The sequence below is a fragment of the Lolium rigidum genome, chromosome 6 (genome assembly GCF_022539505.1).
Source record: "Lolium rigidum isolate FL_2022 chromosome 6, APGP_CSIRO_Lrig_0.1, whole genome shotgun sequence".
Taxonomy (NCBI): Eukaryota; Viridiplantae; Streptophyta; class Magnoliopsida; order Poales; family Poaceae; genus Lolium; species Lolium rigidum.
In genome coordinates, this window is record NC_061513.1 from 267,273,466 (window position 1) to 267,291,067 (window position 17,602).

The 17,602-nt window shown below is 43.2% G+C and overlaps 2 protein-coding genes across 2 annotated transcripts; one reads left to right on the plus strand and one right to left on the minus strand.

The window, feature by feature from the left end:
* Positions 1 to 1,282: 1,282 nt before the first annotated feature.
* On the minus strand, positions 1,283 to 9,899 carry LOC124661750 (aspartate--tRNA ligase, chloroplastic/mitochondrial-like). Its single transcript, XM_047199624.1, has 15 exons — positions 9,516 to 9,899; positions 8,794 to 8,934; positions 8,257 to 8,366; positions 7,326 to 7,437; positions 6,800 to 6,871; positions 6,278 to 6,369; positions 5,873 to 5,993; positions 5,391 to 5,513; positions 4,814 to 5,009; positions 4,539 to 4,726; positions 4,312 to 4,383; positions 3,476 to 3,574; positions 2,914 to 2,994; positions 2,088 to 2,145; positions 1,283 to 1,729 (listed from the first exon to the last, which is right to left on the minus strand). The coding sequence occupies exons 1-15, from the start codon at positions 9,882 to 9,884 to the stop codon at positions 1,560 to 1,562; spliced, it is 2,004 nt and encodes a 667-aa protein (XP_047055580.1). The 5' UTR covers positions 9,885 to 9,899; the 3' UTR covers positions 1,283 to 1,559.
* Positions 9,900 to 13,909: 4,010 nt separating this feature from the next.
* LOC124666342 (probable LRR receptor-like serine/threonine-protein kinase At3g47570) lies at positions 13,910 to 17,143 on the plus strand. The gene is made up of 3 exons (XM_047203683.1): positions 13,910 to 15,620; positions 15,765 to 16,652; positions 16,737 to 17,143. Exons 1-3 carry the CDS (start codon positions 13,910 to 13,912, stop codon positions 17,093 to 17,095), a joined length of 2,958 nt encoding a protein of 985 aa, XP_047059639.1. The 3' UTR covers positions 17,096 to 17,143.
* The last annotated feature ends 459 nt before the right edge of the window (positions 17,144 to 17,602 follow it).

Below are 17,602 nucleotides of genomic sequence, written 5' to 3' on the forward strand. Positions count from 1 at the left end.
TAGAATAATTAATATCTAACAAATTTGGATGCTTCTCAAATTGATATTTCTCCCACCGGTGGCGACGGCGAATGTTGAAACTTTGTATAAATTTAAACGAAATCCGACGTTATTTGTGAATATTTCAACCTGAAATATTTTTGGGGTCTACGTTTCGGGGTCGCCGGTGTGTACCCTCTCTCCATATTGGGGAGCAGGTGCCGGCAGTCCCAATAGGACGTTGCAGGCGGACCTGGCGACACCTATTTGGATCACGCCGGTGAAGATATTCTTATTCATTTATCAAAAAAATCACAATTAGGGTGACGCAAAAAAAAATGGAGGTGTGCCCTCCTCCAATTTTATCCTGCGTCCGCCACTGGCGAGAAGCTCCGACATGGCCTGTGATGGGCGGGCATGAGCTAGCAGCCAGCCTCCTTCGTCCCCACCATGTCGCGAGCCTCGCGTTCGTATCCTCGAGGATGGCGGCAACTTTCCTCTCCCAGCGAGAGAGGTTTCTTAGGAGGCGAGGAGAGTTGCATGCTTCGAATTCATCGACAACTCCTCCTCGCCCTCTTCGAACTCCTCTATTTCTACCTCCTCGTCGGTGCCGTTATCTGAAGGGGGTAATAGGGTCAAGCGGTGGGAAACGTGCGTATCGTTGGAGAGCATGGCATATATGGTGGCTAGGCAGTGAGGCATCTTGCCAACGAGGGATAGAAGTAAGCAAGGTTGGAGTTGCTCTTAGAGAATTAGAATCATTTAAAGAATTTTGTGTTGGATTTTTGGTTCATAGGATTGAATCAACAGGATTTTTTTTTTCGGGATTGCTTTGCACCAAGTTCTATCAAAAACAAATGTGCGTCCACTCAACTCTCTAAAGAATCCTCTCTTTTTCGTGTAAGGAAGCCAAACAAACTATTCCTAAGATTCAAACTGAAATTTCTTAGGATTCATTACGATAATGCTTTTTTTTTCTGTTCTTGCATTTTCACTATCCAAACAATCAAATCGACCCTTAACATGTTCTTCGAATTGTCCCACTACTATCATTATTTAGAGGGTCAGGTTTTCAGAATACTCGTAGGCAAATAATGAAATAACCGGATCGCTAGTGGATAAGCGAGGTATAGAAGGTTAAACGAAAAGGAACAGCCTCCGGCAATTCATATTAATTTGTATCTAGATAAAGTATCAATCAATTAATTTGGATCTTAGTATCTATCCATAGCCGGTAGACCGTAGGACAGGTTTCCAAGCACTATGCAAAGAAAAAGACCAGCCTACTACAGCCTAAATCATAGCGAGGTATACACACATCTTTCAAAGGGAACACATTATATCTTACAAGTCTTAGTTTGTTCAACTCCAGGTTAAATTTGACAGCCCAATTTCCTGAACAATCTCATTCGTATAGGCATCCGATGGGTGACCAGTGATCTTACATGGTAAAAACAATCATGAGCAAGAGCTCATTCTCTCTACAGTACAAAAAAGAGAATGTGTAGAGACGATCTGAGTCCCATGTGTATAATGTAGTTGTTCCTAACAATTTTACCCCTAAATTATGAACAGTACTCTCATGAAGTGCGTAGGCCGAGATCCTTCAGTTGTTGAGGATCCACAGGAGACGGTGCTTTGGTGAGCGAACATTGAGCTGTCGTGGTCTTTGGGAAAGCTATCACATCCCGGATCGAACTTTCGCGAGCCAAAAGCATCACCAACCGATCCAACCCATAGGCAATACCTCCTGCAATAAGTCGATCACGAATGTCTATTTAATATTCTACACCGTATAACAGATGAATAATAAATTAAACAAAAAATACCATCAAGACAGTAAACAATAAATAGTGAGTAGCCTTTCTTGAAGCACATCCTTGGAATCAAAAATTTCCAATGGTACGAAAGATTGCTCCACTTAAGAGAGAATACAATGCAACAAATGAACAAGACATAGCAAGGAACAAATAGATACTTCAGAAGGCTGCTCTTATTTGAGAAATAGCAGAGTAATAAAACATAGAAGCAGCATCAAAGAGGACTGCACAGCCAAGTCTTAAAATAAGGAATATATAAATGGAGAGCCATGTTGCTGAACATCATACCATGTGGAGGAGCACCCATGTCAAAACACTCCAAAAGATAGCCAAATTTTTCCTCCGCCTACAAGGCAAATATTTAATATGAATTTTATTGCTAAAAGAGAGCAGCACTGGATACAACATCAGCAAATTTTGAATCATAAACAGAATGTGGATATAAAGACTGGAATTTAAAGAGAAATTCAAGATCACACATGAAAACTTGCTACAATGATGTCACTTCTATAATTTTGTTCATCTGTAATCTTGTGAAGTACACTACCAGGTGTCCAAAGATCCATTCCAGAACATGAAAATCTATGTATATCTTGCAAGTATTGAGTTAGTTTTTTTTTCTTTCGAGAAAACGCAAAGGACTCTTTGCATTTCATTTCATTGGAAAGATAGAAGTTTTACAGTCCTCCTAAGAGGCAGGGTACATGAGTTAGTTTTTTGAAGGAGCAAATTTCAATTGAAATTGTGCAACAAGTTGATTCTAGGTACATAATCACAGAATATTTTCCCATCCTCATTTCTACTAAATCTTAATGCATGTCCCAATTGGGCATATCAGTAATACACTTGTTGGCTTAAAAGGATTAGTACAAAACATGTGTCTTCAAGAACCTAAAATGCACGATCTTATCAGCATTATGGCATGCCACAGTGAGTACAAAGCATGCAAAATGTACCATCCTAAAACAAACATTTTGGTCTCAACAAAACTATAAGCACTTGTAAATTTGATTGACTAGTAAATGCAAGAAAGTGAAGACTGCAAGAAGCATCCTCGACATCCTGAAGGGACTACACTCAAATCATGAAGGGCAAGTCAGAAAAATAGTCACACCTGTTCAGGTGAGATACCGATGATCTCAAAAATTCTTTGTTGCACATCACTTTTGTAGATCCTCAAACTGCCTCCTCCGATCTACCAACAAGACAGAACATCAGATGCACGGTACAATTTCAACCCTCTTTCCACATCACAGCTCACATAGATGCTTCTAACTTATTATCGTTATCAAATTACCCTTTGCACACCTTGCTCAATTAATCATTTATAATAGATAAGGGCACAAATTCAAGCAAGCAGCTTTATGAAAGTATCTTAATGTCCAAATCTTGTAGGATCAATGTGGAAGAGTATTTAGCATGATATTCTGAAACCTATGCTAATACAAATATAACACAAACGAACACGTGTGCTCGTACAGAGGGATAAAGTATCATCTTAATATGTAATGTTGAATTTTGATGCATATCACAACGTCCCATGTCTTGTTTGGATATGTTAGGTGTGGGTACTCTAGGTAAACATGAGAGTGTGATGCAGATTCAAACGTCGAAACATTAAAACAATATATTAATCTGAACTTCCATATGCACTTGAAAAGAGAAACGGGGAGTACCTCCACCCCATTGTAAATCATATCGTAAGCCAAGGCACGAGCTGATGGTAGATCATCCATATCTTCCGGGTTTGGTGCAGTGAAAGGGTGGTGTAGAGCCTGTGTTCGAACGGGGGAGAATAAGGTGAGAAAATAGAAAATAAGATACAACCTTTACTTTTAGCACCCAGTTCATCCAGCCTCTTAATTTCCTACTTCATCTGTTCGTATTTAATTGACTTTACTTAAAAGCATGGCTAGTTTATTTTCTTATCTCCCTCGCGTCGATTAAAACCGAACGAAGGGAGTACATTTCATACTTTTAGCAGAGATATGCAAGTTACCCATGTGTTCAGGAGAAATTGGGGTAATCACTGTATTATAAACCGTGCCATGTACCAGTGCTCATCAAAATGGCATTAGCATGTACTGATGAAAACTGTATATCGACTGATGTTTTCCTTAATTATCTCTGTTCATACATACTCCCTCTGTTCCTAGATATAAGGTGTATAGTTTTTGGCACGGAATAATACCAGATCATTGTTGCATGTCATCAGGAAAAAATTAAGATTTTCCCAATAGTTGTTGGTACTTTAGTGATACAACATAATACCATGTATCCTACTATACAAAGGTTCAAGGTTTCAGGTTTGTCAATAATTTACTATCGTCAACTGAACAGCTATTAGCATTCAACAAATAACAGTAGTCTCTCAGAAAAGCAATCGGTAAAATGGCAGTTCTTTAACACACTGTGATACAAACAGCTTAAAGAATGCCCACTCTGGTTTTGTATTAGCAAAAAAGAATATATGAACCAATTATAATCTTTTTGTACAAACTAAAAGACTGACCTCATATCTCTGCTCATCACTATTCCATTCAAACATTGGAAAATCCGTCACCCAAAGAATTGAATGTGCTGACTGGCATAAAGAAATGGAACAATTAAAGGGTGACATCAGAAGCATGACTAAAGCAGAAACAGAGCTATTATTGGTATCTCATCAATATCCCATGATCACATGTACAGAATATGTTGACTATACATGTACAGAAGTTCTTGGTTTGAGAGACTCACTGTGTCGATCACTTCCAGCTTCTGAGCAATAAATAATCTTAACCTGCCAAGAATTTGATTAGCTGCTGATTGCTCGCCCAGGGCAAACAGGATAAGATCACCTGCTTTTGCACCTAAAAGTTCCAATAGCTGCTCTTTCTTTTCAGGTTTCAGACTTGACACTAGCGGACCAACTCCTTCAAGCTCCCCTATGGTACCACACGAAAATTAACATATAATTTGCTGCCGGTCCTTTTAATTTTGTCTAATATAAGAGGGATATATTTGACATTTACCATTGTCCATAACTTTGAGGAAAGGAAGGCCCTTAGCTCCAGCTTTGGAAGCTTCAGTGTAAACAGTTCCCTTCTTTAGGTCAGTGTTTGAAAAAACTTTGGCACCACCAGGCACACACAATGCCTTTACTACACCACCATTTTCTATTGTATCTGCAAATACCTTGAAACTGCTGTTCAAAAATACATCACCAGCCTGCATTTGACAGAACAACGATGAAAAGAAAGAAGGTGCAAGTAACAAGCCAAGAAAGGACTTGGTAGCATATGTTAAAGCAGGATGTAAATATACATAGCATGCCCCCAAGAAAATACAAACCAAAAGAAAGTACTACTAATGGTACTAGCTGTGAAAGTGTGAATAGGATAGCTTTCCGTTTTTAATATAGAAAAATGGTGCAAGGAGCAGCCCCTCATTCAAAATGATGTCTAAATTTGTGATAGTAATAACTAATTTAGTAGTTTTTTAACTCCATTACCATAGGGGAATCCCCTACGGTGTATTTTTTATATTAATAATTAAGTAGTTATCACCATTACACTAAAGTCTATTTGCAAATAGATTAAAGGTCCTCACATCTTTTAGCTCCCAATCGAACCGAAGGTCAGGCCTGTCTGTCCCGTAACGGTTCATCGCCTCTGTATAGGTGAGCCTTGGAAAACACTTTGGCAGCTTAATATCTCCCACCTCTTGAAATATCTGTGATATGAATATTCTGTAGCTCAATCAACCACGAATAGCAATAGTAGCTCAAGAAAAAGAAAACATGTTTTCTGAACAATGAACTAAGAGCCTGACTGCTACCAATGATTTAATGTTCGGTAGCTGAACTTCAAATGGAGCGTACAGTTGTGGTGCTTGTGACCCTTTATTATTATAAAAACGTACATGATTATGTTACCTTCTAAACTAGGTACTTCAATAACAGACATGGATGAGAATAGATGTCTGCCAAGAAAAACGGAAATAGAAGATATAAACAGACATGGATTGCTCAGCCTGCATTTGACAGAACAACGATGAAGAATTCTAAACTAGGTACTTCAAAACAAACATACATGTATCATCAATTCTTCATTCAACTTCAACATATCCTCCATTGATGTAAAGGAAATCTCCATGTCAAGTTGCGTGAATTCTGGTTGCCTGTCTGCACGCAGATCTTCATCCCGGAAGCATCTGACATAAAGCAGTTCAGTGAGCAAACACAATGGTGCCAGGCAGCTTTCATAGAGGTAGTTAATTGTTTAGATACTAGTACAGTATTATTTGCCAGCTAGAGATGAGTCATGTGATAGATTTATACTCATTGTATTCAGGCAAAATGGAGGCTACGGTTACAAAAATGAAGATGAAATATTGTTGAAAAGATAGTTGCACCAGTTAATATAATCTATACAATGTTAAAAGACAACTATATCCATGAAATAACACTAAGACCTCTAAACACAGTACCTACGTACCTTGCAATCTGAAAATATTTTTCAAAGCCAGAGGCCATCAACATTTGCTTGAACAGCTGAGGGCTTTGAGGAAGAGCAAAGCATGTTCCTGGCTTCAGAAATCATATTGGAGGAAACCAGAGGAACGGTAAGCACTTGTTGGAAAGCCATGAACTTCAGTGCATAGTTATTACTGTACTACTTATTAAGTTACTATGCCTACCACTAAGGAATTAACAAGCAATCGCAACATAATTCTACTTGATAATTAAGGCTGCGCCTCCAGAACGTCATTGTTATACTCGAATAGAAAAAGAAAGCATTCAGTATGTAAGACCAAATCTAGAGAGCATTGTATGTCTGATTCTAGGCAAAATAAAATAGGACTCCAAAGTAATTTTCACGATTACAAAAATCAGCCATCAAGAAAGAAGAAACAGAAAATAAACCACATTAATCTCCTGGAAGGTGATTGTGCTTAATAGTGATCAGAGATTAATACAATTGTCTGCAAAATAAGGGAGCAAAAGTAAGGTTATTCACCTGAACTCTTGAAGGTACAAGATAGTCCCGGGCACCTTCTGGTGTAGACTTGGATAAGATTGGAGTCTCAATCTACCTTGGAACATGTAGTAACTTTAGATGAAACATTAAAAAAATGATAACTCGAGATGTATACAATCTAGATATTGGAAGATATATTAGACTTGCAGTTCCTTAACTTTAGTGACTCACTGCGTCTATTTCACTAATCCACGCAAATTGCATCAATTAATTGTACTACGGGTGACAAATAAATAGCCATCTTTATGTATCCTTTATGCACCCAATAAAAAAAAAGGATTATGCATTAAAACTGGTGTGTTAGACACGTGGTTGTAGAGGTAGCACCTCTTGTCATATATTACCTGAGCAACTACCTTGATATTTCTGTTGCAGTTTTAGAACAGGACCACTAGGGTATAGCGCTAGTGCATGCCAAAATGAAAATGACAGGCATATAAAAGCAAGTAGAACGGGTTGCAGCGAAACCTCATCACGAAATAGTCAGTATATATAACTAGCATACCTCGACAAAATCATGTCTATCCTCCAAATAACGACGAACGTGCTTAATAACTTTATGGCGCAATCTCAAGTTTGACTGCATTTGTGGTCGGCGCAAGTCCAGCACCCTAAATCTACAATATTTATGAATAGGACAGTCAGTTTAAAAAGGCAATTCTTACTTAAAATGGTGTACATGAATCATTTCAATAAAATCAAGCATACTAGATTAGCAGTAAATTGGTATGCTAAAGTACTGAACAGAGTAAGGGGTGAGAACAAGGAGGGTCATATTATCTCACAGGAGTATTTCTATCTGGAGCAAAATTGTTGGAACTAGGGATAATTGCAGAGAAATTTATCATTACAATATAATATTGCACCAGAAGTCATCGTCCAGCAGAATCTAAATGGTGATTTGACGGAGTACTATATGATATTGAAATAAACTGCCAAAAGTTAGCATGACCCATATAATGCCCAAAAACTTCCACCTAAACTGAGAGAAGATACTGTAACTCCGTAAGAATAAGTATTAAATGATTATAGTATTAGAATGACTAAGTTACCGAACTGACAATGATTATACACGCAAGCAATTCCGATAGTCATAAAACATGTGATGAATTGATATTTACTTTGCAGAAGGATTAACGCCTAATCAAATTATATGCTCTGTAGTCCCAATAGTCAGTGTCAAATTTGACAAAAGAAGTGGTTGGTGATGCCTAAGTTTCCCAAACATTATCTTTGCACCTAAAATCTTTTGTGCAACTTTAGATGTACCACCCAATCACATGTTCTTCTGCGCAAACTTGATAAGTTAAAATCTTGTTAGCCAATAACTAATCAGTAGCTAGATATTTCGAGGGATCCAACAAGACTTTCTTCCAAGTATTTGACAATATGCAAACAAGAAAATCTGCAGAGAACACAGATTGTGCTAGTGTTACCTCAATCTAACTTCTTCTGGAAATTTGTCTTTGACAGTATCAGCAGTAGTGATTGGAAAAGGTAAGGAACGAGTAACTGAGTTGAGCACCAATATACTATCTGCAGCAACCTTCAAGATGCAAACATGATATCATCGTTAATGTCGCTGATTGTGGAACATGAGACAAAGATAGAAAAGCTCATGAAAATTAAAGGAAATAATTCGCAGAGTGTATGAACTATGTGGCATATGGTTCCTCTCCTTTATTTAAACTCCAATGCACTCTGCATGTTTCATCTTCGAAATGGGCGTGATCCCATTTCCATTACGATCAATAGAAGTAACAAACTCTTGCAGTCTTACAACTTAGAACAGAAAGATAACCACACACAAGTTTTGGACAAAACCTACACCTACTGCTGATCTGTAAAAGTAGGTAGTAACGTTTCTCTAACTAGAAAGAGTAAATTTTCAAATTCAAATCACCCAAAGTCACCTCTAGCTCTTTCCTCCCAAAAGAAACATTAAACCAAGTACCACAGAAACCATCAAATACCTCTATGGCCCCAGTCTTCATATCTGCATTGATGGCATCTGCTGGGCGCGGGCGCACCACCCCCTCAACAGCAACCACTGATTCCACTCTCAGCTTGTTCACAACAGCATAAACTTCAGGGTATTCTGGCAACGTTGTCACCTACAGAAAGAGTAGAATGGCCGCTGGCTGGCTTGAGATCACTAGATCCTTTGAACCATAATGACAGTAAGCATCAATAATTATAACATGTAAAAAATATTGTAACACTTATCAATTTGCCAGACAGCGCAAAAAATCTTCCCATGTAAAGGGAATATTTGTTTGCCTGTGGAAGTTACATGAACGCCTTGTTATTGCATTTACTCTTGTGAGGAAAAAGATATTAAGGACAATGTGAAGGCATCAGTATTGAATACCGCTTCTACATTTTCCTTTGCCTACACTACAAGCATTTGCCAAAATCACTCTACAAGAAAGTATCTGGTTGTTTCCGCGTATCCCACCAACTTGTCAGCATAACAGATTACACGAATCATGTGGTGAAAGCTTTAGCGAAAAATGTGATACCATAAGTAGTCAGCTGTATATATTTATATACGCTGTTTATACTGCAGCAGCAGCAACTACATTACAACAATCACGGGTTCACAACTAAGGGATCACGAATTGCTGCTTGTGTCAGCAACAACGGCAACAGCCAGCAAAGTGCAACGGACGACATGAAACCGAAAATGGCTGACCTGGACCATGCCCGAGGAGTCGCGGAGGGTGAGGAATGTGAGGCCGGCGTGGTTGCGGCGGAGGGCGACCCAGCCGCAGAGCCTGACCCGGCGCCCGGCGTCGCCCGCGCCGAGCTCGCCGCACAGCGCGTCCCGCTGCGGCCACTGCAGGGGCTGCATCCTCTCCATCCTCGCGGCCTCCGCCGCCTCCTCGGCCGTGGTCGCCGCATCGGTGGCTAGGGTTCGGAGCGTGGGCGGGGAGGGCGAGGCGGAGCCGGAGAGCAGGAGCAGGCGGCGGAGGTGCGAGGCGGCGGGAGGCCGGCGGCGGCTGAGCGGGTTCAGGCGGGAGAGGAGCGAGAGCGGCGAGGCGCGGAGGAGGGAGGACGCCATTGGAGGCGACGTGGGAAGGAAGGAAGAAGAGGGTTTGGGGGATTGGAGACGACGATGGCCTTATCCTCCCGGCGCGAATCTTACAGTAAGAATTTACGCTTTGAAAGTGAGTTTACGGGTTTGCACAGAAATACGCCTTCTGTTTGACTGGATATTTTTCCCGAGAATACATCCTGGGACCAACACAGCCGGAACAACGCCACGAAGGTTACAACTCCGCTCCACGATACAACGCAAAGCGGTAAACATGACACCCTCTACAAACCCAATGATGAAAGACTCGTCTTGCCCAACTCCACCACGGGTGGCGAGAAGAGGAGCACATGGCTTCAACCAAGCAAGACACACCATGGCATGATCTTGACTCCAAAGCAACTGGATCAACGTACATCATCTCATGAGCCTAGAGAGTCGGCGAGGAGGAAGCGGGGTTCGGATGGACTCGGGGAAGACACCAATGAGGAAGTGTAGCCATGTCGTACATTTGCACCCCTGAATCACAAGCCTAGAGCATCTCTAACAGAGCATATAAATAGACGAACTGAAAAGCGGGAGTTCGGTTCACCGATCTTGTGTTTATGGGTCGAGAAAGAGATGGCGCAGAATATTCTTCCCTTCCTCCCCTTCTTCCCCTTCATCCTCGTCTTCCTCCCCATCTCCGTCCATCCCAACGTCGAACTGAGCGAGTGGAGCAATGTCAACCTCCTCTAACATTTCCATGTACGCGGCGTTGCCGTTCCTACCAATAATCGGGCTCAATTCCTGCTTGCAATTAAACCGATTTGGAGTTGAAATTTTATTTTTACCTTGTTGACCCGTCGTCGAGCACGTCGTGGGCGTCGTTCGCATTGGCACCCGCCGGCGGCGCCGGGGCTGGGAGAGCGGGGCCGGGCCGCCACGGCTTGTCGTGGTCTTCAACTTCGTCCTCTTCGACGCCGAAGTCTTTCATTTGGCGCGGGGTGTCTTCGGCGACGTGGTCGCCTTGGCTCCGGCGGGGCCTTTGGCCCGGCCGAGGACATAACCGGTGGCCGCAGCACCTGCTTGCGCGACCACGTGCGTTTCCACGCGCCGCCGCTTGTGGAAGCTTGTGGACGCAACCAGGTTCACGACATCGGCGGGGGTGGCGGGACCTGCGAGCTAGCTCCGACGGCTGGTGGGGTTGATTCGAGACTCATGCCGGCGAGATCGGGCGACGGTGGCGCATAGGACGGTGAGGGCGCGCAGATCGGCGGCAGCAGTGGAAGTTGGGAGGAGGTGAAATTTCTGTCGCGCGCAAACTAGGGGTTTCATTCTGGTTGTGTTCAGTTCGCTCGTTCGACCCCTACAAATACATGCCGAGTTGAGGTTTCGGTCTCGGTCCAAAAACTTTTTTTTGGTTTTTGACTAGTTTACAATCAGTGATCAGTGCCGTTTTTCGAACCAAACCCCTAAACTAGCGGTTATTATTCGATTTCTAGCTGTTTACGGGCTATGTTAGAGATGCTCTTAGGGCATCAGCCAACACCGGTAGCGCATCAATGCCCGCAGATAAGGATGGCAATTTTACCCACGGGTACGGGTACCCGCGGGTACCGTACCCGCATGGGCATGGTGGGTACACTTTTATGCCCATGGGTAGTACCCATACCCTGCTCGTTAAGTCATGGGCAGGGCACAGGTATAGCCTCGTACCCGCGGGTATACCCATACCCTGCCCATTTATTGTTAAGTTCATGCGTGACACATCTATTTTTGTTGACTTATGAGTTAGAGTATGAGAATGTTATATTTATATTATGTTTATTGTTATGTACTCAACTACCTGTTATTGAGTTGAGATAATTAATTGTTTTAATAAAATTTCTTATCGATAAATGTAAAATCATGATTGACTTGTGTACAATTTAACCTACCCACCGGGTACCCAATGGGTACGGGTACCCGCCGGGTTTGGATATGGGTAAAGTTTTAGGCCCATGGGTACGGGTATGGGTAGAAGTTTGTACCCATTGACTATACGGGTATGGGTATGGTAACCCTGCCCATACCCTGCCCATTGCCATGCCCATTGCCATCCTTACCCGCAGACTCCAAATGTTGCATTGGCCCCTCCCCTGGTGACCAAGACGACGTCTTTAAGAAGATTGACGACACTGTGGTGCCGCCGCCGTCTGGTCCGGTCGCTGGACCTAGGGTTCCCCCAGCATCTGATAGGAGGGGCACATTGAAGTTCATGAACACGCCTTCAAGAAGGAAACGACGCCCACAGGCGTCGCCGTGCTTGGCTTCCACCAAGCCCACAGGCGTCGCCGTGCTCAGCTTGGCTTCCACCAAGCCGGACTTTCGCCCCGGCTGAACACCATGACCATAGCACTGCCCGAAGATGGACTGGAGATGGAGGGCGAAGATAAAAGCCACTAGTTTGAGCCACCACCACCGAGAGGAGAGGAACACCGGCGTAGGAGAAGGGCGCCGACCACCACCGGCACCACCACAACCACCGAAGCCTAAACCGCCGCCGCCCGCACCACCTCGGTGCTAGCCAGCCGCCGCGGCCAAGAGCTACCGGCGCAAACTGCGAATACCTTGGGAAGAGCCCAAGCCTATCTGGGCCCGAGCCAGCCCGGAGCTCACTGCCTTGGGAAGTTCGGAAATTTTGATGCAATTCAGGATAGTTGTTTTACCATTACAGGGAGCGCAGCGCAAGTGCATGTTCACTTACACTTACAGAGATGAATACGTGAATCTCAGTTTTGAACTCGGGGACGCAATCCACACCTTAGGGATTCCCCTACGGTCATGCTCTTAAAAAAAAAACCCAGGGACGCATTGACGATTTATTAGAACTAATGATAATTTGAAACTCAAGTATATAAGTACATAATGAAACAAGAGCCCGAAACAATTACTCCATTATTGACAGTAAATATGTTCAACGTTTCTGCCACCGGGTTCGAAAAATCCTCATGTGCATCGTCCCAAACTGAAAGCCATCAACAGCATACAGAAGTACAAATAGCATCAACAACAGAATTACTGTACATTTCACTGTAAGCAGCTACAAGAACTCACTCAACATCAAAACACACCGGAAAGTCCACACCAACCATATTCGGCCGTTTTGATAGAAAGGGAAGTATGCGTACAGACGTACCATCCCCCAGTGGAGTTAGACACGAGTGGAGAATCATTTCTCAAGGAACAAAATTTCAAAACCGTTTTGCCGATCCATATCCTCATACCCAGCCACCATTGCTGACTGATATAGTCTGATACCTCTGGTTCAACAGTCTGCAACATTGACATCTAACAAATGATCATGCCAAGTTGTCACAAAAAAGACAAGGTATAAATCATGTCCTGGACGCCACAAGGCAACTAGGAGCACGCATGGGCAACCAAATAAATATATAGAGTAGGCAACTGGTTACTGGTAGTACTTGACAACCAAACCATGAGGGACATGGCAATGGAGGTCATGAGCTTGCTGTGGTCACTTGTAGCCGTCCTGATGATCGCCATGGTAATGGCTGGCGAGGAGGCCGTTTCTCAAGGAGCAAAATGGTGGGTGCTTTAGAGGACCTATGTATGCAGGCTTGAGATCTTCTGCCCAGTAGGCAGGACATCCAATTGCAACAAAGGGAAACACGATTACACTTACCGACTTTACCATCTTATTATATTTTCCATTTTGCCAATCGATCCATACTATCCTTAGCCTAGCCGCAATGGTTGACGGATGGTCATGGTCGACATCTCTGCAAAAGTTTGCGAGATTGAGATCAGATCAATAATCACACCAAGTTGCCAAAAGAGTTTCTCAAAACAAAAGCAAAAATTTGCCAAAAGAGGAAGCATCCTAAATAATTTCTGGGATAACGAGTGTGACTGGACATAAACCGTTTTAGACAATATTACAATTTTATATTAGCACAGCACTTGAGGAAGGCACAGTGTAAACACACATGGCCCCATAAAAGGCACACCTCCTGGGTTATAGCTCACACGAGGGCCTTTCCTTACTTGCCAACCAAACCAAGAGGGACATGGCAACGGGGGTCATGAGCTTCTTGTGGTCACTTGTAGCCGTCCTGGTGGTCGCCGTGGTGAGCGCCGGCGACGAGGCCGCACTACTTGCTTTCAAAGCCCAGGTCAGCGATGGCGGCTCGCTGGCCTCCTGGAACAGCAGTGCCGACTTCTGCAGCTGGAAAGGCGTGACATGCAGCAGCCGGAGGCCCGCGCGGGTGGTGGAGCTGAGCTTGAATGGCAGCGGCCTCGCAGGAGCACTCTCCCCGGCCCTTGGGAACCTCACGTTCCTGCGGAAGCTCGACCTGAGCTACAACTGGCTCCATGGGGAGATTCCTTCGAGCCTCGGTCGCCTACGCCGCCTGCAGAGGCTCGACTTGTATGACAACTCCTTCTCTGGCACGTTGCCCATGAATCTGAGCTCCTGCATCAGCATGACCAATATGGGATTGCACAACAACAAGCTTGGCGGACGCATCCCAGCCGAGCTCGGTGAAAAGCTCACGTCCCTGGCAACACTCTGGCTGCGTAACAACAGCTTCACAGGGCCAATCCCGGCATCACTTGCTAATCTCTCCTCTCTAGGAAACCTTGATCTCTCCGCTAACCAGCTCGTGGGCTCAATTCCACCAGCTGGTCTCGGCAGCATCCGCAGCATGTGGCTGTTCGATGTCTCCAGCAACAATCTCTCCGGTACGATTCCACCTTCTCTCTACAACTGGTCATCCTTGGAACTATTTGGGGTACGTTTCAATATGCTGCACGGGCGCATTCCGGGTGATATAGGCACCAAGTTCCCCAAAATGAAATTTCTTGGCTTTAATGAGAATCACTTCACGGGTACCATCCCTTCCTCAATATCAAATCTATCTTATCTAATAAATCTCCAACTGGGCAACAACAGATTTAGTGGGTATGTACCTGCCACTTTCGGGAGGCTGGGAGCTCTCCAAGCTCTGGACCTGGGCAACAACAAGCTTGAAGTGAATGACAACAAGGGTTGGGAATTTGTCACTTCTTTGGCAAACTGCAGCCAACTGCAGACCTTGGTACTTGGCGGCTACTCTTTTGGAGGACAGTTACCTGCTTCCATTACAAACCTCTCAGCAACTCTCCAGCAATTTACCATAGCCGACAGTAGGGTCTCTGGGAGTATTCCTAGAGACATTGGCAATTTGGTTGGTCGCAACAGGCTTCAGATAACAAATAATTTCATATCCGGAGTGATTCCAGAGAGCATTGGGAAGCTACATAACATGATCGAGCTAGGCCTGTACAGCAATAGCTTATCTGGCCTCATACCGGCATCGCTAGGAAACCTTTCACAGTTGACCAGGCTTTTAGCATACTATGGCAACCTGGAAGGGCCCATTCCAGCAAGCCCGGGGGAGTTGAAAAACCTTTTTTTACTCGATTTGTCCACAAACTATAAACTTAACGGTTCAATTCCCAGAGAGATTTTGAAATTGCCTAGACTTTCTTGGTACTTGGACTTGTCATACAATTCTCTTTCTGGACCCCTTACAGATGAAGTTGGTAGTTTGGCAAATCTTAACCAGCTGATTCTATCAGGAAATCAGTTGTCTGGCAAGATACCTGACAGCATTCAGAAATGTGTAGTGTTGGAATGGTTATTATTAGACAATAATTCATTTGAGGGAAGCATACCTCAATCACTGAAGAATATAAAGGGGCTCAGCAAGCTTAACCTGACCATGAATAAGTTCTCTGGTAATATTCCTGATGCCCTTGGTAGTATTGGAAACCTGCAGGAACTGTACCTAGCACACAATGACTTGTCAGGATTAATCCCGGCAGTTCTACAAAATTTGACATCATTATCCAAACTGGATGTATCCTTCAATAACTTGCAAGGCGAGGTGCCAGATGGAGGTGTTTTCAGAAACATCAATTATACAGCAGTTGCTGGGAATATCAATCTATGTGGTGGTACACCTAAACTTCACTTGGCTCCATGCTCCACAAGCTCCTTGAGCAAGAATAAGAGAAAGATGCCAAAGTCTCTTGTAGTTCCTCTAGCAACAACTGGAGTAATCTTGTTGTCACTTTCAATTATTCTTCTTGTTTGGATACTTCGCAAGAAGCTCAAACAAAGCAAGAAAACAATAGTGCAAGATTCAATCCCTGAGCACCATTACGAGAGAATCCCATATCAAGTATTATTGACAGGAACTAACGGATTTTCAGATGACAACTTGCTCGGGAGAGGAAGTTATGGTGCAGTTTTCAAGTGCATTTTGGCCAACGAGGAAAGAACCTTGGCTGTCAAGGTGTTTAACCTTGGTCAATCCAGATATTCCAAGAGTTTTGAGGCTGAATGTGAGGCCATGAGGAGGATACGACACCGTTGTCTCATAAAGATCATTACTTCTTGTTCGAGCGTCAACCACCAAGGTAAAGAGTTCAAGGCACTGGTTTTTGAATTCATGCCCAATGGCAATTTGGATGGTTGGCTTCACCCAAAACCTCAAGAGCCAAGTGCAAACAACACGCTCAGCCTTGTCCAGAGGCTTGAGATTGCTGTTAATATTGTGGACGCAGTAGAATATCTCCACAACTACTGTCAACCATTGGTAATCCATTGTGATCTTAAGCCAAGCAACATTCTTCTTTCTGACGACATGAGCGCCCGAGTTGGAGACTTTGGCATATCAAAGATCATCCAAGAAAATACATGTGAGGGGATGCACAACTCATACGGCTCAACTGGACTTAGAGGTTCCATAGGCTATGTTGCTCCAGGTAACTGAAATTCTTCTAGTTTCATCTTTTTAATGTTCGCATAAATATGGCATGCTTACCAAAAGAAATGTTAAATAATTGCAGAGTATGGAGAAGGCTCTGCGGCCTCACCTCCTGGTGATATTTACAGTCTTGGCATATTGTTGCTTGAGATGTTTACCGGAAGGAGCCCAACAGACGACACATTCAGAGATTCATTAGGTCTGCACAAATTTGCCGAGGATGCTCTTCCAGATAGAACCTTGGAGATAGCTGACCCCACAATCTGGCTGCACGAAGAACCACATGACAATATTACTAGTAGTATCCAGGAGTGCTTAGTTTCTGTCTTCAGGCTTGGAATATCCTGTTCAAAGAAACAGCCTCGAGACCGAACATTGACAAGAGATGTAGCGGCAGAGATGCATGCAATCAGAGATGCGTACATCACATCTTTTGGCTAGTTTATAGGGGAACACGGAGCAGAAAGAGCAGCCTTGATTCAAGCCATTCAGAACGGAATTGAACAAACAAGCTGGTACAAGATATGATCCTGCAACAATAAAATTTATATTTATCATTTCAGTTATTAATTGTTATCACTTCTCAGAATTCTGTTCTTTACAAGTGTATCAAATAAATGCAAACGCATGACCATTCCGTTGTGCAATAGTACCATAGCAAGCTGTAGAGATTTCTGAAATCAAAGGATGCATGTTTTTCCCATTCCCGAAACGGTACACATGATGACAACGTTAATTCATAGCTTCAAGTAAATTAGTAGACAGAAATTCAGACTGCACACGAAGCATTCTCTATGTGTAGAAAAAATATGAGATGATATGTAACAGCAACTGAAATTTCCTGTATTCTTAGTTAAAACAAATGGATAAAGTAGGTCATGCAATTAGGAAGCAGAACAGCATAGTTTGACACAATGCAAACTAATTCTCACCGGCTAGAAAGTAGAA